This window comes from Labrus mixtus, chromosome 23, assembly GCF_963584025.1.
Source record: "Labrus mixtus chromosome 23, fLabMix1.1, whole genome shotgun sequence".
Lineage (NCBI taxonomy): Eukaryota > Metazoa > Chordata > Actinopteri > Labriformes > Labridae > Labrus > Labrus mixtus.
In genome coordinates this window covers 5,270,791-5,298,232 of record NC_083634.1, presented here as the reverse complement: position 1 = coordinate 5,298,232, position 27,442 = coordinate 5,270,791, and the positions used below count along the sequence as shown (strand labels likewise).

General features: G+C 42.6%; 1 protein-coding gene across 1 annotated transcript in view; it reads right to left on the bottom strand.

The window, feature by feature from the left end:
• The window catches only part of ank2b (ankyrin 2b, neuronal), a 192,932-nt gene continuing 165,490 nt past the window's right edge, over positions 1–27,442 (bottom strand). The window contains exons 39-50 of the mRNA XM_061031352.1: positions 23,901–26,333; positions 21,732–23,789; positions 21,129–21,206; positions 20,882–21,013; positions 20,642–20,791; positions 19,579–19,813; positions 19,080–19,140; positions 3,300–3,383; positions 3,035–3,199; positions 1,956–2,135; positions 1,736–1,827; positions 1–548 (exon numbers count right to left, since the gene is read on the bottom strand). Of these exons, the coding sequence (XP_060887335.1) occupies positions 326–548; positions 1,736–1,827; positions 1,956–2,135; positions 3,035–3,199; positions 3,300–3,383; positions 19,080–19,140; positions 19,579–19,813; positions 20,642–20,791; positions 20,882–21,013; positions 21,129–21,206; positions 21,732–23,789; positions 23,901–26,333 (5,891 nt within the window). The 3' untranslated portion in view covers positions 1–325. The remainder of the gene's footprint in view (positions 549–1,735; positions 1,828–1,955; positions 2,136–3,034; positions 3,200–3,299; positions 3,384–19,079; positions 19,141–19,578; positions 19,814–20,641; positions 20,792–20,881; positions 21,014–21,128; positions 21,207–21,731; positions 23,790–23,900; positions 26,334–27,442) is intronic.

The following is a 27,442-nucleotide window of genomic DNA, read 5'->3' as shown; positions in this document are numbered from 1 at the left end:
GGCCCGTGCGTGAGGTGAAACGTCCGAGATGCCCTCTTTGACTTTGATCAACCTTTGGTGCGTCGTACCGTAAATACAACCACAAGCAGCCAGAAGGTAAAAAAAACAAAAAAACATCATTCGACAAAAAAAGAAGGGTGCTATCTTTGGTCACAAAAAGAGCAAAAGAAACACGACGTGGAGGAAAAGCATAGAAACACTGTTCTGTTATTGAACGAAAAAAGAGAAATCCAGTGATCAGCGAGGACAACAAGAAGGGGAACATCTGGATCAGAGGCAGCGGACAACACCAAAGGCTTCAGTGGAAGATGTAAGGAGCAGCGGCTCAGTCAAAGAACTCCTCCTCCTCCTCCTCCTCCTCCTCCTCCTCCTCCTCCTCCTCCTGGTCATCCTCACAGTAGTGTTGGAGAAGTCGGTGCAGGTGCTGCTGCAGGGCGTCGGGCTGCAGGGCGTCCGGGGTGTCGTCCAGAAGCTCCAGGTGCACATGCTTCCCTTGGGCATCCCTCACCACAGTCCTCTTCTGGGTCCGAGACTTACGCATTTGGCTTCTGAGGGAACAAGAAACAAAAAGTGTTAAACGTTATTCAAGATAACTCGGACACTCGTCACTGGCTGAGGTTGAATGTCTTATAAATCTTGAGTAGTCAATATGAAAACTAAGTCATTATATTTAATAGAGTTTTATCATTCCATTAATGTATAAAATACAAAGATGAAGTGTAAAAACACCAGTCATATTTCAGGATTGAAACGGTTTGTTACATGATATATTATGTTCCATATTTACAACTGTAATAAAATATGACTCCAATGCCAAATGATAAGATGGTTTTGACACTGATATTCAAAGGTCACCTATTCTCCTCCTCTTCAACCAGTTTAAATAAGTCTCAGAGCTCCTCAAAACACGTCTGTGAATTTGTTCTAAATCCACTCTGATCCTGTATTTGATCATGCCCAGTGGGCAGGTTGTGTAACTTATCAGTAGGATAAATATAGAATAAATTATTTCAAACTCTACAAACACAGAGTTAAAACTATTTTTAGTTGTTTACATTTCATTCTGAAAGCTTACCTACTGTTCTTCAACCTGAGCTTTATTTACAGTGTTTTGTCGATCTTTGCTGTCAGTTTTGTAAATATTATATTTCCACATTCTTCATCTCTACGTCATGTTAGGCATCAAACAAAACCAAAAACATCGTTATAACGGACTAAATTATACAGTTACACGGCCAATCAGGGGGATGCACACGTTCTTTTCCTCAGAGCAGAATTAAAGCCTCAAAATGAAAATGTGTTAGACTTTGGTGCCCTCCAGTGGTGGATGCTTGAATGACACTGTTGAGGACACCATTGTTTCTCAGGTTCGTTGACATTAATGGGCTTAAAGCAAACACATTCACTCCGATTCTTCAGAAGTTTATAAACATTTTAAATAGTCTTGAAAGAGTTTGTAAAGTTCAGGTTGTGTCTGGCAGTATTGTTGCTCCGCAGATATAAGCAAAAAGGATGTTAAGTGTTGCAAAAACTTCTGTCCTAATCAGTGAAAATACCAGACAAAGGTAGATGTGTAACTTTCCTTTAGCGATATTTAAAGTCTTAATCAAAGTTTTAAAACTATCATCAGGTGTTAGAAGTGCAATCACAGCATGCTTCTATGCTTCTATTCACTTAGTGAACCAGCAGTTTCCTTGTTTTTTCATTCCTGCACACTCTCATGCTGCTGTCCAACCTTTTGACCACAGAACCGTCGTCCTGCACAATCTCTTTCTCTACTACATGAGGCACGAGCACTTTCCCAAAACCTCCAGCATAGCTCAACGCCTGGGATGGAGAACGGGGGGAAGAGAGAGGGATCAGAAAACCTGCTCAACACTTTTAAAAACTCCTTTTTACAGATGCCCATGATGGAGTCATTTCTCATTTCCTGTCTCTTGGTGGAACACACTGACCTTCTCAAAGTCCTCCCGGGCTGAGGGGAGATCTGCAGCCAGTGAGGGGTCTCCCGTCTGCTTCTCCATCCTCTCGCCTCTCACCACGGTTGTCTTGACAACCTTGCTGACCTTTCGACCTTGCACTGGCTCAGCCTCAAATTCTGATGCTGTGGCTGCGCGGGGCTCCGAGAAGGTCAACTGTAGAGAAGATGGTGAGATGTGCCTTCATTATGAAAAGTGTACTTAATGTTTATTTAGCACAATAAGGGCAAATTCAAGAGAGCGTTTTTCTTCTCTTGGCAAGATATCTTCAGAATTACTGGCATTCCCTTAAGCCTTAGGCCAGCAACATGCAGGGACACTGTTCAATCTGACTCCTGTTCATAAATGATGATTAAATCATTTATATTCTCAGTCTCATTCCAGGTCGTCCTTGCAGCTCTAGTTTCTGGTTTTACAGATGGTTTTTCTACCTATAAGACGACATTTTCTGCACTCTGAAGTTGTAAAAGAAGCCCCGTTGATTTAAATGAGAAATGTTAGTTGTTTTTTGAGTGCAGTGTATTTCTTACTGAATACACTATAGAGAAAAACCGTCAACAATAAATACAATAATCTTTCTGAAAACATGTCATCTAAGGCCCCATGTCCACCAGCGTCTTTTTTCAGTTGTTTTCAAAAGGTAGAGAGCGTTTGCAGCAGAAAGCGGGTGCCTGGATGAAAAGCAAAGGTCCATTGTCTTTTTTTATTTTTTTTACAAGCGCTTTGCTGTTTTTGTGCGGCCTCTCTGAGTGCTCAAGTTGAAAGTCTTTCAAATTTTAAGAAAGGCGTTGTTGATGTCACTGGCGCTCTCTTCAAAATGTATGATATTCCCCGTATTTTAGTCTCCTGTGGATCGTGTCTTGCTCCGTGTCTGATTGGGTAAAAAACGATCTCAAATATAAAACATTCAGCAAAAAGTACTGTTGTCATAGAGACAGGACAGACGTGCAGTCCTTTTCTTCTCAGGGCACAAACGCTTCATGCAGACACTCCCGAGCGGTTAAAAAAACAAACTACTACAACAACTCTAAAAGCAGTTTGTAGTTGTCACTGACCTCTTTCTGGTCTCCCTCACTGCGGAGCACCGTTCTCTTCACCACTCTGGAGACGGTGTCCCCCTCCTCGATCTGCACCGACTCCTGGCGAGAGCCCTCTATGGTCACTTCCTGCGTCTCCATGCCGTCAGCTGACACATACTTATGAATCACCTTCCGCGTGATCTGGAGGACAAACACAAAAGGAGCATGTGAACCGGTCTGAACTGATTCAAAGTGTCAGTATTGATATGTTCATGCTGCTGAGGTGTGAGTGTCCCCTCACCTTCTTCACGACCATGTTCCCGTGCTCGTCTGTATACTTCTCTTCTGTGACGGTCTGTAGTGGGATGTCTGGGAGATTATCCGCCTGTACAAAAAAAACACAAAACACAAACTCAAATCAGTTAAAAAGTTAACACAATGAGAACACTAATCGGTTGCAGCTGAAAATAAGTTTGAAGCAACAAATGATAACTTGAAATCACCTCAGAACGAGCACAAACACCAAACCTACGGTCTGCGTTAAAGCCACTATTGGTAGAATTTGAATGAAATCACTGATTTCAAAGATTTATTTTGTAAAACAAAAAAAAGAGAAAAGATTAAATTATTCTTGTGATATTCAGTGTCCTGCGTTGCGGTTGACCATTGTGTTTCTTTATAATACCACCAGGGGGTGACACTAATAAAAAACAAACATTCTACCCATCGTGGCTTTAATTTTCTAATAGAAGTTTTTATTGTTTCTTTAAAAGAAACAAGAAATGCAGCAGGAAAAAGCTGAACAAAATATGTAAATAAACAGTTTAGAAAAAGACTTCTGTTACAGCAAATGTAAGAGGAAACTTAATACTATGAAGGAAGTCAAATCCAAACCAAAACCACAGCTTCCCATTAACCCAGCATCCCTCCACACTGCACCAGGCTGCTACATGCTTGTTTACCTGGATGATAACTCTGCGTCGGACCACCCTGGTGGTCAGCACCTCCTCCTCTGAGCTATCAGAGGACAGAAACCCTAGCTCCTCCTCTATCTCCTGGGAGACAGCACACAACCAGCATGGGTCAGCACATCAGGTGTGCACAGAATTATAAACCTCAGCACACTCCTGCACACAGCACGCTGTTCCTTCTTTTCCCTTTACCTCACTTTGATGTTTTTAATTTATTAAAAGTTACATGTATGGACGAATGGAATAAAATAACAGGAATAAAAAAAGTATGGTTGTACACAACAGTGAAGTGAGATGAAGAGAAGGCACAGGTGATGCAAACATTTTCAAATAAAATAAACATGCAAGGATGGGAACCAGTGCACGAAATACAGGAAAGTGTTTAATATTACACTAAATTAAAATCTGGATCTGTGTATTCTAGGGGTCAGCCAGTTTGCTTTATTACTCTTCTTCTTCTTGTGTTGTTTTGTGTCTGCTTCTTCTTCTGCGTTTGTCGTTTAATAGCTGTTAGCAACCTGGATCGGAGTGTGGATACCGTCCTGTGTGACTGCCTTTTTTCACCACTCATGCCTGTCTCGAACCATGACGTCTGTACAGTGAGGGTCGGGACGAACACACAGTCTGTTACACGCCTAGTATATACTGAAGTGGAAAAGTGAAGGAGAGCAAATCATTGTGCACGGACAGCCAATGAAAACTGCAGTAGCTAAACGACGTACATGTGCCAATTATTCTTCTGGCTTTCAAACATGCATCATCTGAAGGCAAGGGACAAGCTCTTGATATTGGAACCATTGTAGTTCAAATTATATTAGTAGTAGAATCACATATTAGGGAGCTTTGGTTGAATGCAAGATTGGTTCCCTTGGCTATGATTGGACAAAAATTAGCTTTCAAACAAAAATCCCTTCAGCCAGCTTTAAATATGTTTGATTATTGATCTTGTTGGGATTTGGAGAGTTATGCATTTGCAACAGTGTTCAGCTTTTTTGGTGCATGACTGGTTTGCACAACTCTGGATGGGAGACAAAAAATGCCCTGGCATACTCCCTTACAGTTAACCAACATGGCGTCCCCAAAACTTTAAAACAGAAACTGCAAGGGCAAAGTTAGCAAGGCCGTTAGAGTCACAATGTCTACATTACGGAGGTTGAAATGTACCAGAATGTTCCTTTACATAGCAGCTAAATTTTGTCAAAGGGTATTTCGCACACTGTTTGGAAAACCAACAAGCAGAAATCAATCAAGGAATGCAAACCGGTGCAGATGTGACCAAAAAATTAAAGGGTTATTGGTTCTTAAAGAAGTTTCAACTTGTCATCAATGCGGATTTAAGTGAGGAACTGCCAAAATATCAGACCACCAATGTCAAAACCAGACTTTTCACTCACTGGTTATGTACTATTCAAAACAGCAACTCATTGCAGTTGTTAAATTTCTGTTATTTTCTTGAGTTTAGCCACTCATGCACACAAAAGCATCCATCAGCCATGTTTAGTCAATACAGTGCACATTTGTGTGATTTTTCTGTCAGTCCTGAATGCAGCACCACAGCAACCAACCTGGCCAGGCAAGACACCAGCCAGTGCAGCACTGTGCCCATGCTCGACTTCTTACCCTTCCCAGGAAGTCATCATCATCGTAATACCCTGCCTGATCTCTGGAGGGAAGTTCCTCACACACAGGGAAGTCCCCCTCTGCTCGTCCCTCCCGTGAACCTTCTGAATCGTACGCAAATTCGCCAAGACTTTCACTGCCAGAAGAGAAGCGTTTGCAATCTTCTACTCGGAGGAAAGGGTGAGCAGCTAACTGAGGGTTATCCTTCAGGAGGCTCAGATCAAGGCTACTCCCAGGCAATGGAGATGGGGGTTCAGAGATATGATAGGTAATCTCATGAGCAAGTTTTATATCCTCCGGGTCAGAGAAATCAGACATGGCTTGTCTACAGTCAAAGAATTCCACATCAGACTCAGAAAGTTGTGGAGATACTGATCCTTTACTTGGTAGTCCCTTAGAATTGTCTGATTCAAATTCAGAGACGGTTTTCTCAAATTCTGAGAGAACTTTCTTAAAGCCTGGGGAATACTCAAAGTCTTCAGGGTTCTCAGACTCGTCTTTGGCTTCACTCGTGACCTCAGCTGAAATTGAGTCACTGAACACGGGAGACAACGGGCTCAAATCATTTAAGGAGGCTTGGCTGCATTCAGAAACTCTCAAGGTTTGATGTCCTGAAAATACTGCTTCATAGTCTGGTGGCACCAAAAACTGAGTGGACATGGGTGAAAAGAGCTCACTGGACTCCGCTATCTTGGTGGACAGTTCCCAGTCGGAGAACACCTCTGAAATGTCCGATACTTCGCTTGATGGCTGCTCCGATGTTGGTAGAACTGGAGTTATTGGTAGAACTGGAGTTATAGTTCTGTGGGTTGTGTACGAGTTATTGTCGAATTTACAGGTATCTTGTGCTTCTGTTGTAGCAGACAACAGATTGGTTTGTGCCTCATTTTCTGTTTGAAACTGTGATTCTCCTGGAGCCTGTAAGCAAATATCAACATGATCTAAATAAGTTAATGTAATAAAAACATTTATTGGCTAACACCATTAGAAAGACTTCAACGTCCCACTGGGTTAGCAGCAATGACAAATAATTCCCATCCAGCCAACATCTCATGGGGTTAAGAACAATATATTTGAAGACATTACAGGCAACTTTAAAAACATGTGAGCATAATACAAACAAATCAGAAGTGAGGAAAGCAATGCATATTTTAACATAACCAACACATTCTGGTTAAATTAAATTCCAAAGTTTGAGACATTAACTGCAATCCGTTTTGTTATTAGTTCAACGAGACAAACTGAGTTATTTCCATCATCCAGGTGACATGTTAAAAGAATTCATCCCACACGAGTGAGTCTTTTCTTGAATGCCATGCTCTCAGTCTTACCCTTTCTGGGTCATTCTTGCTCTGAAGTCCTCCAGCATTGGTGTGTAGGGTTTTCTTTTCCTTTCTTTTTGCATTTTCAACTTCTGATAGCTTCAGAGGAAGGTCTTCTTCCCAAACAGCAGTTTTTAAAGATGAGATACTTTCCACCGTTGAGCCATGAGGTGTGCTTTCATTGTATGACAAAACATCCGGTTGTGGTCCGGTCATTTTTTGCCAGTCAGGATTTACTGGACCTTCCTTCAAATCTGTCCCACCAGTTTGAAATAGTGGTGGTGCCAAAGCCATTGGCTTTACGTTATGTAATGATGACGACTGATCAGGCAATAAAGGAGGCATCATTTGACTCAAAGGTTCTGGTTTAGAGAGGAACGTATCACTTCTCTCAGAGCTAAAGCCTAACTCATACTCTGAATCAACACTTTGAGGGCTCAGTGGCCTCGGGCTGTCATCAATCCAACAATCAATCGGTAGAGCAACAAACTCAGAGTCGGATGTAAAAGACACTGGTGTAGATGATCTCTCAACAAAAGTAGCATCCATAAAATATGAAGATAATATCCTCATGAACTCAGGTACTGGAGAGTCAGGCAACAGATGTCTGAACTCATTGATGGAGGATTCTGGTGAAGATGGTCTGTCGATCTCAGCAGCTCTCGATGATGTGACCATTAGCTCGCACTCTGAATCTGAATCCATTGATTCAGGTGATGATGACCTATGTTTTGTGGTGTACTCTTCCAATGATACTGGAAACTGAGGGATTGGAGAGTCTGGAGACAATGATCTGTTCTCACTGAACTCAGGCATAGATTCTGGGGATGATGCTCTATTGAGAGATTCAACATTTCCAAATGGCATATAGTCTACATTTGGCATATATTCTATATCTGATGCAACAGTTGCAGGTGAAGATGAAGATGATCTCAGGAACGTTACGTATTCTGGTAATTCCGTTGTAAATTGAGGTAAGGGGGAATCTGGAGAGAGTTGCCTTAACTCATTGACTGACGTTACAGATTCAGGAGATGATGCTCTTGCTTCTAACACCAAGACTGAGTTAGGGGACATGGGTCTATACTCTATCAGAGAATCTGGTGAATAGCATACACCGTCATCCACTGCATCAGAAACGGATACAACCACCCAATCATCATCAGAACTTGTTTGTGCATCAGGGGCAAGTTCTTCAAATGTGTACTCGGCCTGCCTGTATGGAGCATCCCCTAAAGACACAATGTGTTCAATCATTGGTGGAGGTGACTCTGGAGCAGGTTTATTGGATTTGACTTCAGGACTAGAGGTGCAAAGAATGTCAACTGAATCTGTTTCTGTTATAGTAAATGGATCTGTCACCTCTGAAGGTGGTGGCACTGTTGCATACGTAACTTGCTCATTTATATCTTTGAATTCAATATCTGGTTCATCCTTAGAAGTATAATCTATACTGCTGCCAATAAACTGCATAAATCCTGTTTTACTTGCATATGTTTCCCCTACATACTGAGGATCACGTACTTGGGATATCAGCTTCCATAGCTCTGCGTCATGAATAAGATTATACTCGGTGACCATGATGACTGATTCCTCTGATGTAGGTGCAGCTGCTGTTGATACAATTGTGCTAGCGGTGGTGACCTCATTTGCAGTTTGAACTTTTAATTCAGTTACTGACGATTTAGATACCAACTGTAATATTTCCTTATCTGATTCTACAGACTCTGGTGATGCTGGCCTGTCTTCTGCACAGAATGGTTCCACAGTTTGGGACAAATCATCTGAATCAAAAGATTCACCAGGTGACAAATCTCTATAAAGAGTCATTATATTTTCCACAAATGCCCTTGTATAATCAGGTATTGGTGATTCCGGGGTCAGAGGTTTAGATTCATCATCTGATCTCTCGGACTGAGGTGATAGTGGTCTAATGTCTGTGATTTCCACGTCATATGAGTCTGAACCACATTCCATATCTGAAAATATTGATTCTGGGGACAAACACCCATCGTGTGTTTCATATTTCGTTATCTCAAGAACATTTTGTGCAAACCAAGGGAGAGGCGAGTCTGGAGATAACCTCTTGTGCTCGTCTAGTGATTGAGTTGATTCTGGAGATACCGATCTGATGCCTCTCAGTAACATCAACGCTGCAGGTGACAATGGTCTGTATTCTGGTAGAGATTCAACTGATAATGGCCTCTCTGGTACTTCTGATCCTACTGATTCAGGAGAATCTGGTCTATCATCACAAGTATAATTCATGGACATCAGAAAATCACTCAAAGCGTACTCAATATCAGATTCAATGGATTCAGGAGATAGTGATCTAAACCCAATATTCACAATTACATTTTTAGGTGTGTAATCAGGTATGGGTGAGTCTGGTGACAAAGCCTGATACTCATCTCCAGATGCTTTTGAGCCAGGTGAAGAGAGTCTATTGTCATAATCTAGTGAACCCAGACTAAGAACAATGTATTCTATATCTGAACATGTGGACTCTGGTGATGCTGATCTACATCCAAAAATAGCTTGAGGTTGTTCAAAAATTGGCTGAATAAAGTCAGGTATAGGTGAATCAGGTGAAAGTCTATTTGATGCTAGTGAATCAGGAGATGAAGGTCTGTTTTCAAAGAATGTTGGGAACGATGAATCCATTTCCATATCTGACAACACGGACTCAGAGGACGAGGACCTTGAGCACATGTGAGACATGGTGAAATTAAGTTGTCCCTGTGAAAATTCAGGAATGGGTGAGTCTGGCGAAAGGCGTCTAAGCTCTTCATTGGAGACAGTTGAACCTGGAGATGCTGCTCTGTCCTCAAAAAGCCAGGGGATACACAAATCTGTCTCTACATCCTCATCCATATAATCTGATACAGGGGATGTGGATCGATGCATTACCCTTTCCATGGTAGATATACTCAGAGTATACTCTGGTAGTGGAGAGTCAGGAGACAAACACCTATGATAAGAATCAGATGCACCTGATTGGTGGGATTCTGCTCTTTCCTCAAATTTAAACATATGGGAAATCAAAAGATCAAATTCTATTTCAGAGGAATCTGATTCAAGGGAATAAGACCTGAAAGCCATGTGAGACATGGTGGAACCATGCAGTCCCTGTGTAAATTCAGGAATGGGTGAGTCTGGTGAAAGAGGTCTAAACTCTTCAATTGAGACATATGAACCTGGAGAAGCTGCTCTGCTCTCAAAAAGCCAAGGGATACACAGATCTGTCTCTAAATCCTCATCATATTCTAATTCCAAAGATCCTGATTCAGTTGAAGATGTTCTGTAAGCATTAGAAACTGGATGTATTTCTAGCCAAGCCTGTCTGAAGTCTGGTACTGGTGAATCAGGAGAAAGTCTGGATTTACTCAGAGATGCTAAAGACTCTGGAGAAGAGGCTCTGTCTTCTTGGACTCCTTGGACAGACATCTCAATTTCCATATCCAAATCTGACAAAACTGACTCAGATGAAGAAGACCGGAAGACAATGGGAGAAATTGTGGAATCATGCAGTCCCCGTGTAAAATCAGGAATGGGTGAGTCCGGTGAGAGGGGTCTAAAGTCTTCATTGGATGCAGCTGAATCTGGAGATGCTGCTCTGTTCTCAAAAAGCCAAGGGATACAGAGATCTGTCTCTAAATCCTCATCTACATATTCTTGTTCAGGTGATGTGGATCTATACCTTATGTTTTCCACAGTGGGTAAACCCATGGTATACTCAGGTAGTGGAGAGTCAGGAGACAGACATCTACAATCGGACACTCCTGATTGACATGATTCTGCTCTTTCCTCAAATTCAAACATGTCTGAAATTAGAGACTCGTACTCGCTTTCTGAGGCATCTGATTCAGGTGACGATGATCTGTAAGCATTAAACACTGGATGTATCTCTAGCAAAGCCTGTCTGTAGTCTGGTACTGGTGAATCAGGAGCCAGTTTGCATTTGTTCAGAGATGCTGATGATTCAGGAGATGATGCTCGTTCCTCAAATAACATGGACAAAGGTAGGTCTTGTTCCACTGCCAAATCTGAACAGACAGACTCAGGTGAAGAGGATCTATATCCTTGACTGTAGCTTAAGGACTCTTGTAATTCCTGTCTAAACTGTGGTACTGGGGAGTCTGGTGAAAGAGCTCTAAATTGATTCAGAGAGCTGGTTGATTCAGGAGAGGATGACCTGAAGTTTGACATAAACATAAGAGATGAGGGTGAGCAAGGCCTATACTCTGGTTCAGAATCAGGTGACAGAGGTCTCGCTTCACTTTCAAGTTCTAAAGACTCTGGAGAAGAGGCTCTGTCTTCTAGGAATCCTTGGACAGACATCTCAATTTCCATATCCAAATCTGACAAAACTGACTCAGATGAAGAAGACCGGAAGACAATGTGAGAAATTGAGGAATCATGCAGTCCCCGTGTAAAATCAGGAATGGGTGAGTCCGGGGAGAGGGGTCTAAAGTCTTCATTGGATGCAGCTGAATCTGGAGATGCTGCTCTGTCCTCAAAAAGCCAAGGGATACAGAGATCTGTCTCTAAATCATCATCTACATACTCCGATTCAGGTGATGTGGCTCCATACTTTACATTTACCACAGTGGGTAAACTCAAGGAAAACTCAGGTAGCGGAGAGTCAGGAGACAAACTTCTAAAATCGCACACTCCTGATTGACAGGATTCTGCTCTTTCCTCAAAATCAAACATGTCTGAAATTAGAGACTCGTACTCGCTTTCTGAGGCATCTGATTCAGGTGAAGATGATCTGTAAGCATTAGAAACTGGATGTATTTCTAGCCAAGCCTGTCTGAAATCTGGTACAGGTGAATCAGGAGAAAGTCTGGATTTACTTAGAGATGCTAAAGACTCAGGAGAAGAGGCTCTGTCTTCTTGGACTCCTTGTACAGACATCTCAATTTCAATATCCAAATCTGACAAAACTGACTCCAATGAAGAAGACCGGAAGACAATGTGAGAAATTGTGGAATCATGCAGTCCCCGTGTAAAATCAGGAATGGGTGAGTCCGGGGAGAGGGGTCTAAAGTCTTCATTGGATGCAGCTGAATCTGGAGATGCTGCTCTGTCCTCAAAAAGCCAAGGGATACAAAGATCTGTCTCTAAATCATCATCTACATATTCTTGTTCAGGTGATGTGGCTCTATACCTTATGTTTTCCACAGTGGGTAAACCCATGGTATACTCAGGTAGCGGAGAGTCAGGAGACAGACATCTAAAATCGGACACTCCTGATTGACATGATTCTGCTCTTTCCTCAAATTCAAACATGTCTGAAATTAGAGACTCGTACTCGCTTTCTGAGGCATCTGATTCAGGTGAAGATGATCTGTAAGCATTAAACACTGGATGTATCTCTAGCAAAGTCTGTCTGTAGTCTGGTACTGGTGAATCAGGAGAAAGTCTGCATTTGTTCAGAGATGCTGATGATTCAGGAGATGACGTTCGTTCCTCAAATAACATGGACGAAGGTAGGTCTTGTTCCACTTCCAAATCTGAACAGACAGACTCAGGTGAAGAGGATCTATATCCTTGACTGTAACTTAAGGACTCTTGTAATTCCTGTCTAAACTGTGGTACTGGGGAGTCTGGTGAAAGAGCTCTAAATTGATTCAGAGAGCTGGTTGATTCAGAAGAGGATGACCTGAAGTTTGACATAAACATAAGAGATGTGGGTGAGCAAGGCCTATACTCTGGTTCAGAATCAGGTGACAGAGGTCTCTCTTCACTTTCAAGTTCTAAAGACTCTGGAGAAGAGGCTCTGTCTTCTTGGACTCCTTGGACAGACATCTCAATTTCCATATCCAAATCTGACAAAACTGACTCAGATGAAGAAGACCGGAAGACAATGTGAGAAATTGAGGAATCATGCAGTCCCCGTGTAAAATCAGGAATGGGTGAGTCCGGGGAGAGGGGTCTAAAGCCTTCATTGGATGCAGCTGAATCTGGAGATGCTGCTCTGTCCTCAAAAAGCCAAGGGATACAGAGATCTGTCTCTAAATCCTCATCTACATATTCTTGTTCAGGTGATGTGGATCTATACCTTATGTTTTCCACAGTGGGTAAACCCATGGTATACTCAGGTAGCGGAGAGTCAGGAGACAAACATCTAAAATCGGACACTGCTGATTGACATGATTCTGCTCTTTCCTCAAATTCAAACATGTCTGAAATTAGAGACTCGTACTCGCTTTCTGAGGCATCTGATTCAGGTGAAGATGATCTGTAAGCATTAAACACTGGATGTATTTCTAGCAAAGCCTGTCTGTAGTCTGGTACTGGTGAATCAGGAGAAAGTCTGGATTTACTTAGAGATGCTGATGATTCAGGAGATGATGCTCGTTCCTCAAATAACATGGAAGAAGGTAGGTCTTGTTCCACTTCCAAATCTGAACAGACAGACTCAGGTGAAGAGGATCTATATCCTTGACTGTAGCTTAAGGACTCTTGTAATTCCTGTCTAAACTGTGGTACTGGGGAGTCTGGTGAAAGAGCTCTAAATTGATTCAGAGAGCTGGTTGATTCAGGAGAGGATGACCTGAAGTTTGACATAAACATAAGAGATGAGGGTGAGCAAGGCCTATACTCTGGTTCAGAATCAGGTGACAGAGGTCTCTCTTCACTTTCAAGTTCTAAAGACTCTGGAGAATCTGCTCTACCTTCAGTGTCAAGTGGAGAACTAATCAAAGGTGCATACTCGACATCTGACGTCACTGATACAGGGGATGATGACCTAAAACCAACAAAAGATGGAAAACGCTCCACTTCTTTTGCTATAAATTGAGGTACTGGTGAATCTGGTGGCAGTGTTCCATATTCATCTCCAAATACTGATGAATCTGGTGACAAATGTCTTTGATCATCAGTTACTAATACAAAAGATTCGTCTTTATAGTCTATATCTGAATAACAAACTGAGTCCGGTGAAGTGGATTGGTATTCAACAGTTGGAATAGTTGGATAAAGTACATCCTGTAAGAATTCAGGTATGGGTGAGTCAGGTGAAAGTGCTCTGAACTCAACTTCAGAATCAGGTATGAAGTATCTCTCCTGCACCTCAACAGATTTAATGTCCAGTTCATCCAATTCAGCCTCTGATAATACAGACAATGGCGATGAAGACCCGCTAACAGATACAAACCAGGTTGATTCTACGTGTTGCCCAAACTGTGGTACAGGAGAATCTGCGGATAAAGTCCTAAACTCGTTAACTGATGTTGTTGAATCAGGAGATGATGTTCTTAATGCTGATGTTATCATCAGTGACTCAGGTGACATGGGCCTAAATTCTATCTCTGATTCTGGTGAGAGTGTCCTTAAGTTAACTTCTGATGACACAGAATCAGGAGAAGCTGGTCTCTCTTGAACGCCAAATTCTGAGAGAAGAAATCCTGATGAATCCTCGAGATCTGAGGCAACGGACTCAGGTGAAGATGAACGATATCCAACAACTGAAGTAAGAGGGTTCTGTAACTCTGGCCCAAAGTCAGGAACTGGTGAGTCAGGAGAGAGGGGTCTATGTTTACTCAAAGACGCTTCTGATTCAGGAGATGATAACCTTGACTCAATAGATATAGCAACATCAAATTGGTCAAGTTCTGAATCTGATTCAGGTTCAGAAGATGGGGCACTGTGGTGTCCAACAAGAGGTTCAGGAATTAAGACAGCAAATTGGGCAATGGGTGAGTCTGGACTTAAAGGTCTGTTCTCATCAATAGATGCCCCTGTCTCTTGGGAATCAGACCTACTCAGAGTACTCAGTAACTTCAGGTCCTCTGGTGGTAGTGGAATATATTCTGCCTCAGAGTCAGGTGAAATTGGCCTACCTGTCTCTTCTGCATCATGAGCAAGGCGAACATGTTCTTTGCCGGTCTCAAAATTTTCCAACACTTCACTTATTCCTAGAACAGCATCTCCTACATAATGAGGGTCATATATTTGACTCATCAGCTTGTTTGCTCTATATGTTGCACCAGCAGCTGATTGCATTTCTTCCTCAATCTTTGCTGGCATTGCTTGTAGAACATCTGAACCGGGTGAATCTGAAGCATTGATCTTCACACCATCCTCTAACTCCCCCTTTCTCACATCTGAATCCTCCAGAACATACTCTATTCTTGTTCCAGCATACTCAAAAACTCCAGTTTTGCTTGAAAATGTCTCCCCAACATATTGAGGATCACGTATTTGAGAAATGAGCTTCCAAAGCTCAGCATCATAAACAAGCCTGTACACTGGCACTCTTATTGCCTTTAGGGGTGCGGGTTGATTACCACCAACCAATGGCCTCTCTGATGCTTTTGATTCTGGTAAGTCAGGTCTCTGCTTGCAAATGTCTACACTTGATTTTGTATCTTTATCATCAGAAACCGCAGACTCAGGAGAAGAAGAACTTCGAGAACTAAAGGCCACTGACTCCGTTATAGCCGTTTTGAATTCTGGTATTGGTGGCCCGCCTCTGTACTCATCTGCACAGACTGCTGAATCAGGAGAAGATGGTCTCAAATCAGCAGACTGTTGTGAGAGAGACATCTCCACATATTCTAAATCAGAACAAACTGAAACAGGAGATGAAGACCTTTCCTCTGTTGGACAAACTGAAAACTTGGACAAAGCCTGTCCAAACACAGGAATCGGTGACTCAGGAGAAAGTGGCCGGTTTTCATCAATGGACCCTGGGGATGATGGTCTGTTGTCATCGAATAATAAAGCAGAGACAGACTCATGTTCCACATCAGATGTTACTGACTGAAGTGATGAAGACCGATCCAATCGAGATATTACAACTGGCTCTTGTAAAGAGAGTCTAAACTCAGGAATAGGTGAGTCTGGTGAGAGTGTTCTGTACATGTTTACAGATGCTACTGAATCAGGAGATGCTGGTCTTTCATCATTATGATGTATCATGTCCAAATCAGTCTCCAGATCCGACAATACTGACTCTGTTGACACTGATCTGTGGTAAATGTGTTCAGAGACAGAGGTAAAGTACTGAGGAATAGGGGAATCTGGTGTTAAAGCTTGCCGACTATCTACAGATCTCCCTGAGTTGGCGGACTCTGGTCGAGATGCATACAGCCCCAACAGTGATTGCGGTGACATTGGTCGATATTCTGCCTCAAAATCTGGTGTCAGTGATCTTTGGTAATATTCTGATTGTAAATCTGTAGCTTCCTCTTCTGATTGATGAGACTCTGTCTTTGTTCCATCAAACTGAAAAATTCCTGTCTTACTCACAAATGTTTCTCCAACATACTGCGGGTCCCGAATTTGAGAGATGAGCTTCCAAAGTTCTGCATCGTATGTTAAACTGTAGCCTGGCACTGAACATTCTGGTATGGAAAAAGGTATCTCATGTTGAATAGAAACTGAGGACTGTATATCTTCAGGTACAGTTTCTGGAGACAAAAATGTAGGGGTATCTTTATGAGATTCTTTTGTCTCTTCATATGTTTTTGTTGTAAAGTCAGATGGTTCTGTTTGGGGTGGTGTTACATTCTGCTCATGTTCATTTTTGACTGATTTCTTTGATTTTTTCTTTTTATAAGATTTTGCTTTGCTAGTTTTACATCTGTGAATTTCTTCCTTTGATGGTCCCTCATCACACAACTCATGGGATAATTCTTCTCTGATTAAATCCCCTGACAAAACCTCAGCTTCTGCTTGTGTTGTAATGAGTTTGTGGTCAGTCGGACTGTTATAAGGTACCATTGATGTCTTTGGAGGTTCTTTTTTATTCTTTTTGATACGGCTTACTTCCAAATTTAACAAAACACAGGTTGAGTTTTCTTCTTCAACTCTTGACTTTTCTAAACCAGACACTACATTTGTTTTTGTTTCTAAATGCTTTTCAGTGCATACTGTTGCTTCTGTTAGTTCTTGTGTCACCTCCTTTTCAAGAGGTACTGTATTTATATTATAATGCAATGGCTCATGCTCACCAGCAGAAGTATAAGAATCCAGAGATAAAGGCTTACTCTCAATGTAAGATACAGCCTCATTTTCTGTGTCTAACAACATTGGTTCTTGTGATGCTGATTGTTGATTTATAAAAACAGTCTGATGCACGGATGGTTTATATTTGGGTATGGGAAAATCTGGGGACACACACTTGTTTTGTTTTTCTGATTCAGGGGAAGATGCTCTAGTATCCAATGTTGCTGGCTGTGAAGGCAAGTTATTGTCAGGTACTGATTGGGGTAAAAGTGGGTTTTCTTCAATATCAGATGAGGATATGAAGACCCAATCATCATCAAAATCAGATAATGATTCCTCTTGTTTTATTGGTTTGTTCTCTGTATCAGTTTCTGATGTATCAGTCGATTTTGTTGAAAGGTCAGCAGGTAACAAACCGAACAATACCTCTGCAGATTCAGCTGTTTGAAGTAAGGGTGTTTTATGTTCAAAAACCGGTAAAACAGATTCATATTCATCTTCAGATGCAACTGAAGGAGGCGATAAAGCTCTGTCTTCATGATTCAGTGATTCTGGAGACATGGAGCCGTATTCTACATCAGAGAACACTGATTCAGGGGAAGCAGATTCCTCACCTATCATAGATATTGCCAAGTCTGCCAAGTTGGGAGTGAATTCAGGTATAGGGGAATCGGGTGACAATGCTTTGTATTGGTTTATAGATGCCACAGATTCTGGGGATGTTGGTCGAGATTCGGAGATCTGCCCAAAATCTGGGATAGAGAGGTTTGTTTGAAGCTGATAATAGTCTGTGTCTGTCTCAAAAGATTCAAAAGATGATTGTCTTATCTCATGGAAATCAGATAATGAATGCTCAGAAGACGTAAAAAACCACTGCACTGTTTCCATAATGACTGACTCAGGTGATAACGCTCTGTCGTCTATGTCAAAAGTTAACGATTGAGGGGAGATTGATCTTTCACCACTATAATCACTACTTAGTGATAGCGGCCTTCCAAACGGTCTTTTGTTTGAAACCATTGGTGTCAACGGCCGTTCCTCTGCTTCGGTCGTTAACAGCAGAGAGGTGCCTACAGCATGTGCACTGAGTAATGGTTGGAAAGAAGCCCCAACATCACAAGTTTCCCAAAGAAAAGCCGGAGGTGGTAGGGGAGACAAGGGTCTAAACTGAGGAATCGGAGAGTCAGGGGCAAGAAAATTCATCTCATTTACTGAAGACACAGATTCAGGTGAAGATGAACGATCATGAACTAAGCTATGAATCACACAAATGGTTTCAGAAGAAGATTCTGGCAAACAGGACCCGTATCTGTTTTTTCTAATGTCTTGTGTAGACTCTATAGACACTACAACCACATTTTCAGCTTCATCCTTTCTTTGGGACTGCATTTTTTCAAAGCTACACTCAACAGGCACAGCATCATCTGCTGATTGAACATCTATGAGCGCAAAAGTTGAGTCATGTGACACCTGATCAAAGGTGGTTGAGAACACAAATTCTGTTTTTTGAATTGGAATGTCTTTGTCAACATCAATCTGAAGCATCGAGTTGTCTTCACCCCTCTTGACTTCAAATTGCATCGCTTCTTCAGGGGATGAAAACATTGGATCTACAGATACATTTTCACTCTCCGAATCCACCTGGTCAACATCATATCCATAGAGGACTTTGTAGAGTCGCCGAGAAACTTCGTCCATGTGTTGTCCGGACATTTGTTTGGTGTTCATGGACTCTGTCATTGTATCAACATCACCAGAAGAAGACACAGAAGTCTGAAGCCTTTGTTCGCTTGTTGAAGTCTTTTCTGAGACCTCACTGGTTCCCATGAACTCCATAGAGAGTTTCCTGAAGTCTTGCTCGGCTTGATCACACTCGATCAAGCTTTCTTCAAAATCAATCAAAGACAGCGGTCGACTCTCGCACACACCCGTTCGAGATCTATTGGCTAACTCTCGCCAAGGCTCTGGTGACAAATAATGAGCATCGTATTCAGAGTGGCTGGGTTGTAGACACTCCAAGCTCCACTCCTCTTCCCACTCCGCCCCCTCATAGCCAGCTGCCCCCTCATCATCACATGGTTCAACACTGGGGTAAGGAGGTGGGGTAATCTGGGCACCTAACTTTGGTCCCCCTTTGTACACAGGGTCTATCACATGGGATCGGAGGTTGTAGGGGGAGGTGCGGTACAATGTGAAAAAAGGACTTACTTGTTTGAAACTGCCTGTGTGTACCGTGTCTGCCACTTCCTCGTACACTCTTTCTGATGAGCTGTAAAAACAAACAAAGAAATCGCTCTCCATTAATTAAAAATGGAGCAGAAGTTGGTTAATATTTTATATAATCAGTACATTTCTTCTTCCAGCAATGTACACAATACACATTTTAGCCAATTAACACAAAGTAGGTCCAACAGAAACTTTAAAATGTCTTCACTTTTTGAGGTGAGAGGAAGGGGCGGGATGTCAATACTGCGACAGACTCTTTATTGAGACTATTCTGACTTGAATTACATCACCAGTATAATGTCAGCGCTCATTGCAGTGGGTATTTTGGCTACACTATTGTGCAATGGGGGGAGCTGGAGAGGTGTCATCCATCTTTATATACTGTCAATGGTCTAGGAGTATAGACACTGGTCCATTGTTGCAGATTAAAGAAAAACAGCTGAAATGGGTTGACAAATATTAAATGTTCTGCAACACTTACTATGCTGTCTCCATCTCTTTCTGTAGTTTCTCTTTCTGTGTGTTTCTCAGAAGGCCTCTTGCTGTGGAATCCACCTCTGATCGTCCCGTTGTCTCGTGAAGTGATGACAAACTGCAGGAAAGTTCCTCTGCCGACACCATGGGAACGTCTTGTCCAGAGCCCGGACTCCTTCGTGTGGCCTCAGTGCGCCTGCCTGGTCTTGGGCTGTCAATGTCTTCATGAAGGGCAGAGAAACCTGACAAAAGGTACGGATTAATTTGATAGGAAAGGGATTAGTTACAATTTTTTACATACACATAAAATTTGATCACTAGTCTTCTTCAAGTTTTCATTACCACAACATTTCAACTAAAGCCTGTAGTGTGATCCTTCTGTGGAAGGAGTGTGTTTTGATTGAGGCCTTACTGTTAAGATGTACAGTATCTTGCTTGTTAGTTTCTGGCTTTTACTTGAGATAAAATTGGCATCTCTTTTGTGTTTTGTAGAAGAAGCTTGTTTTGTGTTGAACATTTGTCTTCAGTTTGTTAATAAATCATTTAAAACGTTTTTGTATAATTAATTTGTCCTTCTTTTCCCTGGGTTTTATTTTATTGTTACTCCCCTCATCCCCTAACAATCTCGGGGAACGCAACATCCTGCCTTTATTTGGTACAGGAGACAACCTGCTGCACTGAGAGACAGAGAGAAAGAGAGAGACTTCTATACATAATCACCAATTAGTGTTTTGCAGAGATGTCGTCACCAAGATATCTTAGTTTTTCTAACGCAGATGGTATAGCATTACAATTCTGCATGACAGACTTTAATTCAACCTTTATCTCCATCTTAAGTCCTTCCTGTCCATTGTTCTCGTTAAGCTAAATTTTGGAAGTGTCTTCCTGCTTCTTCTCTTTATTTTTGTTCTGCAAGCTTGACAACACGTAGAATTCAGGGACTATTGTTTTATCCAGGTAACTATTTGGGTGCAGGTTGAGAAGACCTGCAGCCACACTCGCCTTGAAGAAGGCACTAGGAGTTTCACTGGGATCGGCTTTAATCTGAAGTTTTATGGTAGATTAAACACCTTCACTATGATCCAGAGCTATGGTCCTCTCTATTTCTGCATAGGTATGTGATGACGTCTCGTCTTGATGGGACTTGTTGATCTTGGTCTCAATGAGGTGAACTATGTCCATTCGGTTGATCTTAGTCAGTCTTTTGATCAGCGTCGTCTCTGATGACACAAAAAAAAAAAAAAAAAGTTTCAGTTTGGAATATGAGCTTCTTCTTTGCTCTTGTTTAAACGTACGCTATTATCTCTTACCTTCGGAGTGCTTTCCCTCCCTCTCTGCCCAAAGTTTCAAAAGGGCGTGGCTTTGGTCTTGAAGAGAGTTGGGGTTTTGAATCCTTACCAGGTTAATTCTCTCCTCACTAAACTCCAGTTCTCGTGCCAGCTCTGTTTGGACAAATGAGATATCATAACAAAGATAGACCTCAGATACAATGTGGTTTTTTAGGGGCCTGGAAAAATGTTTCGATAGCTTGATCACTGGCATCAAGGTGTGACTCACCTGTCCAACTGAAGCCCAGATGGTCGGCTATAATGGCCAACCGTTGCTCTTTTCTCTCTGCTTCATCCTGTGGATCTACTGCAAATACCACCAGACAGCCATGAGCGGTCAGCGCCGCAAGGCAGAACAAATCAAGGCACATTCACAAAAATAATAAAGTCCTCACTGGCTTTCTTATTCTACAAGTGCAAATAGTTCAATTCAAGCCAGGTTAAGGCTTGAATTAACTTGGCGTTGAAGAGGCTTTTAATAAACCGTACAAGGCCATAGTTATTAGGAAATTTACAACAGTTTCACTAGAGATGTAATGACATTACATTGGATTGTTTGACTAATTGTTTACTCTTTAATCCTTGTTTTCAGTCATTAGTTGTTTTTACAACTTCCATAAAGCCTTTAAGTCAATCTTGAGACTTTCAGCACACATAGAAGGAAAGAGAGACGTCATTACGAACACAAACACAGCTCAAGTGAGACAACCACATGGATTCTTCAACTACAATGGGACTGAACTACAAGAGACAGAGAGGCAGCACCTTTACAGCTACAGTGTGCTAATGAGGCTAAAGAAATAGAGAATGGCCCCTTAAACTGGGGGGATACCTTGACTTTGGACTTTATCGTCTGGGATTCGCTGCATCTGTGTCTCAACAGGGTCGTCCCACAGTGGTCTAATGGGAAAGACGTCTCCTGAGGGAGGGAACTGCATCTCAGGGAAAGTTTCTCTTTCTATGATTGACGTATCAATGAGACTGCTCTCATCGTCTGAGATGGCCGCTGCAGCTTCCCGTTCTGTCTCTGCCTGTGCCAACCTCGCCACAAGTTTTGCCGCTTCGTCGGCTATCTCTTCGAAGCATTCAATGGACTGTTTTTGTGGCTCGACTTTCTCTTTAGTCGGCGTCGTCAGAGGAGATGTCTGACCGCTTTTTCCTCGAACTGGCAACCTGGACTGGAAGCTTTTAGATTTTGCTGACTCTGCGCTCAATGGGCGACCCTCTTTTTTAGCAGACGGCCTGGTAGACTCTCCCTCACAGAAGCTCTTGGCTTTGGGAGAAGATGTCTTGGTTTTGACATCAACAGAGGGACCTGCATCTGTCTCAGATTTTCTTCTTGGATCCTTTTTGACAGGGACCTTCAGCTTTTTGTCCTGAGTGGATTCAGCACGTCTGACATTTGAGTCAGGCTTTGGAGCGCTAGCCTTGACGGGAATTCTAGATTTAGATTCTGAAGTGAAAGAGGGCTCTTTTCTGAGAGTGGTTGAAGAGGGGGTTGAATGGGATGGAGAGGGGATTGAGGATTTACCCCGACTTTGAGGAGCAGATTTAGCGGGTGTTTTGACAGGGGCCTTTTTAACACTACTGGAAGCATTTTGTTTGGACTTTCCTGTGTTTTTTGGGGCTTCTATCACTGACTGTGGTTCCTCTGGGGATGAATCAGAGGACTCCTGTCCTTGCTCAGGGTAAACTGATCTAGTGACTGTTGTTTCTGCTGTCTGTACATTTGTTATCAGCTGGTCAGGGGAACTTGTGTCTAAATCTAAGCTTGTTTCATTGACCTTTTTCTCTTTTTTAGCTTCTAGACTTTCAGGGGATGTCTGATCTTTCTTTGTAGGTTTGGCTGAAGCTGCTATGCCCATTTTAGGGATTTTAGATTTGGAGGTATCAGATTTAGAGGTTTGCTGGTCACCTTCAGGTGGGGACTGAAGCTGAGAATCATTTTTTTCTTTTGGTTTCTCAGGCTCATCAGTTTTAATCTCTAATGTTAGATTGAGGCCAACTTCAGGTTCTGCTGCTGCTCCTATACTTTCTTGCCTGGCCTCTTCTAAAGGAGGCTCCTCTACAGGCTGTTCCCCTAATTGGAAAAAGGCAAAACCAGCACCCTCTTCTTCGTAGCTCCTCTTAGTCATGTCTATAGCACCACTTCGGGTCATTTCAAAGAGCTTCCCCTCCTGAAACAGGAAAGGGTTGGGCTCACTGGTGGGTGTGCTTTCTTCTGTTGGAGTTCTACCAGGTGTTGTGTCTGGAGTTGTTTGCAGAGACTGACGGTCCACTACCAGATTTAGTATTTTCTGTTCCTCTTCTTTAACACGAGCTTCAAACGTGGCGTCGTCCTCCCTCATGGCTGACCACGAGTCGGTGTCTGCTCGTGCAGTGACTCCTTTTGATTCAGTTCTCGGAGGCTCTATTCCCTCATCATCCTCTTCTGTGTCGTCATAGATACACACCTCCGGTTTGAACTTTTCTGTTGTTTGAGTCAAGGCACCAGTTGCACTGTGTCCAGCCTCTGGCGCTCCTGTGGGCCCCTTTTTATCTCCTTTCACTTCATCTGTTACATTATTGCCTTGTTTTAGCACACCGGTCTGCCGATTGCTACCATCTGACTCTTGACCATCCTTATCATCTCCTTTGGTTTCTTTAAACTTCCTCAAACTCTCCTCCTTTTGCTCATCAGTCCTATTAGAAGCGCTTGACGTTGCAGCAGCCTTTTTCGCAGTGCTGTCTTTATCAGATTTTACAGACTGTGGGACACTTTGTTCCGGTGAAGTTTCCAGATTTGACTTTGAATGATGCTGGTCTGAGACAGAGTCAGATCCCTCTGAAGTTACATTGGCTGTTGTTGTGCTCTTGACCTCTTTGCTGTGGGATCCTTCATGCAAACCTGCTGAAAAAGGAGAGGGAGGTTGTACTTTATTATGAGGATCAACAAAAAGAGCTAACTTTGAATCCTCAGTGGGTCTATTGAGCCCACATTCACTTTGTGAAAGCTTCTCACTTGTGGAGTCTAACTTTTCATAGCTGTCATCCCCTATTTTGGCATCTTTTCTAGAGTTCTTTTTGCTCCTTGCGTCTTGTTCCATTTCATCAAATGTTTTTATTTTGGCTGCCATCTTAAACATTTCCTCCTCTGGAGTAATTTTTCTCTGAGCTTCATAGCTGTCTGATGTCTCCTCTTCTTCTGGGTCTTCGGGGATGACAGCCGATGTGGATGGAACAGTTAGGAATGAATGGTCTGGGGGATTGGGGTTTACGTCATAACTTACCTCTTCAGAACTAGGAGTGTCAGGAGAGAGGGGACTCTTACCCGAACTTGTCATCTGAGACATCTGCTCACAACTGTCATCATCAGCACTAGGCTCATGGTCTCGGAGCAGCCTACCACGCAAAGCATCTTGGGGGAACTCTGTAGCTTTGGAAGGCTCTGGATGGCTAGAGTGTTCACTAGATGGACCTAGAGCTGATGGGAAGGATGGGTGGCTTTTTTGCTCTACAGGGCTGCTCTCTAATGAGTCATGAGGGGGGGATTCCCTGGTTGGGCTAGGTTCAATGGAGTCTGGGGATTTATGGGAGGAGTTTTCGTCCATGAGAGGACTACCATCTAGAGAGTCTCTGTGGCTTATTGTCAAAGAGTCGTCAGCTAATGGACTGAGGGCATCGGAGTCCTGCTTTAAAGCCAGCTCTAAGCTATCATGACGCTGAAAAGAGGATAACGAGGTTAAAGAACCAACTAAAGGCAATTCTAGCTGACGAACAGGGCTGTCGTCATCGCTAAGAAACGTTTCTACAGTCTCTGAAACTCTCTTTGTAAGCTTTTGAGGTTTGGCTGGCTTAGGCTCACTCCTCCTAACAGAAATAGACTCACTTGTAGCGTGGTCTTCAGCAGCCTCGCTGGAAGAGGCAGGGAGGGCCAATTCTGTAGAGAGTTGGTCACCAGTGGTCCCTACACCAGAGTCTGCAGACTGCTCTGTCTCTTTACTCTCTTTTTTGACTGTTTCAGATGTTATAGACGACTGCTGTCCAGTTTTTGGAGAAAGGCAAAGACTTTCTGGGCTCGTGCTTGGAGTAGCAAGACCCTCGTGTTTGAAACTGTCCTCGGAGCTCATTTGAGGGGTTGCATCTCCTGAACTGGCACTTAGTGTCTCTGCCACACCCTCATGTTTGGAGCTGTCAGAGCTATCATCAAGGCCACTATTTCCAAAGTCTACAGTTTCAGTTAGCTCTGAATGGGTGCCAGCAACTGGTTTGGTTTCTTTCTCTTTGTCCTGCTGAGTGGCCTCAGCGGCTTTCTTGCGAGGTTTGGAATCCAAAGACACTTCTCGTTCTTGAGAGACTCGTGAGGTTGCAGCTTTGGCTGATGATTTTGACTGGATGGTTTCTGATTTAGTTGTTTTCTCTGATTTTGACGTTGTGGATGACTTGAGCTCAAATAACCCAGATTTTCTCTTTGAGGGGTCCTGCCCCGTCTGGAAGGCTTGCATGAGTTCCTTAACTGACATGGTCTCCTCAAGTTTTTCAGATTCAGCTTTGGGGGATTTAGGCGGGCCCTGTTTTGATTTAGGGCTTTCTTTGGCTTTTGGAGAAGGTTTGCTTATAACAGGCAATTGTGAAGGCTTGCTTCCAGTGACTTTTTTGCTCTTTTGCTCTGCCTCTACTTTTTGTTGTAAGGCTTTGACTTTGTCCTTTATTGACCCAATGGGAGTTTCTTCAACCACCGGGGATACAGGTGATGCTGGGGAAGGGGCTGTAGGCACACTAAGCAGAGCACCTGCATCTGTCGACTCCTCTACCTGGTCTTTTCCCTTTCTCCTGACTGGCTTTTTAACATCACCAGCAGCAGTTTTGTCCTGCGCTTTGGTTGGAGTGGTTGGTTTTGCACCTTTGCGGAGAACAACATCGGTGAATTTTTCTTGAGCAGCTGGCTCTTTTTTAGCTTTTGTTTTGGAGCTGACCGGTGCATCCAGGAGGTATTCTTTAAGGTCACCACTGTCCTTTATGGCTTTAGGCCTGGGAGCCCCTCTGTTTGTTCTAGTCTCCCGTAAGACAGGCTCTTGAGTTTCTAATTTTGCCATCCTTTTGGCCTCCTCTATCTCGCTGTCTGAGAGGAGAACCCACTCCTCTGCCATTCTAGCTGCTTTTGCTAACTCCGCTGCAGCTTCACCCTCATACGTTCCGCTCCTCAGTATCTCACTGACTTTCTCTAGGTCCTCTTTGACTTTCTCTAAGTCCTTCTCCATTATTTCTAACGGCTCTCCGGAAACATCCTCAGCCTCTAGACCACACCCTCTTAAAGAAGAGGATTTCTCTGTCGAGTCTGCGGTCAAGATGGCCGTCATTTTAATCAAATCCTGTTTCATCTCTGACACGTCGGATAGGAGGTCTGGTTCTCGGATCAGCTCTGATTTCAGGACTGATGTCTCCGTCTCTTCATCTTCCATACGGAAGAAGAACAAGTAAGGAGTAAAGAAAATCAAAAATTCAAATCAAAGGAGACAGACATTGGAGAGTGTGGTCAGGACAAGATTGGAACACACTGCAGGGATTATAGGGCAACACATTTACAGCAGGTTTCTACATCAGGATAGCAGAGGATTGGGGCTTATACTTTCATGTCTTTTGGGGAAGTGTGGAAAAGCAAAGTCTAAATAATGCTGATGGGAAATGATATGAGCAGGAAATAACTTGCTTGTACACTCAACGCACCCACACTCAAAAGTCAAAACTATGAAACAAAAATAAAATACACAAAAACGACACAGACTATAAACGGCATTACAAACAGAAATACAAACAACAAAAAAGAAACATCTCAAGATTGCTTGGTAGCAGGCAAAAAATGGATTTGGAAAACAACTAAGAATGCGACTGTGTCTATCAAAGAAAGCCAGTGATAACTTTTACAGAACACGATGAGATGCCATGCTTTTCATTCTAGAGAAAGCAGACTTAAGGAAGATCTCTTTAATGTGACAGAAAGGGACAACATTTTAATTCCCTCCGGCTTCCGTTTAGTCTTTTATTATCTGAAATGAAAACTGAGATAACAAAAAAAACACGAGTAAACAGCGTATGGAAAGAATAAAAAAAGTCAGCACACCAACATCAAAACAAATCAACTCTCATTAACAAGACATGAAACACTCAGACGTACAATCATACACACACACACATGTTTATGTAAGCCAAGTTATTTCCATGCAAAGCAAAGGGAAGGGCTGATGGTCAGGTGGTGGTAGAAGAGTGAGGGGAAGGTTATGCTTATGGACTAAAACCCTTATTTGAGGATCCGCCATCTAATACGTGTTCATCCAGTCGTGTGGTGGGTTATTGGTCCGTCTACATAAGATGCTGCGACGCCATACACCATAAGTATCAGTAACAGTAAATGGACGTGTCCTATGTCTGTTACATAGAACTTTTTTTCATCTATAACATCTTACCCATGTTGTAAGGGAATTTTGACTAAACTGATATTTGAAACAGAAGTAGCTGAGAGCAGAGGTGTGAAACATCCTGTATTTTAATCAGTGACTTCCTGAC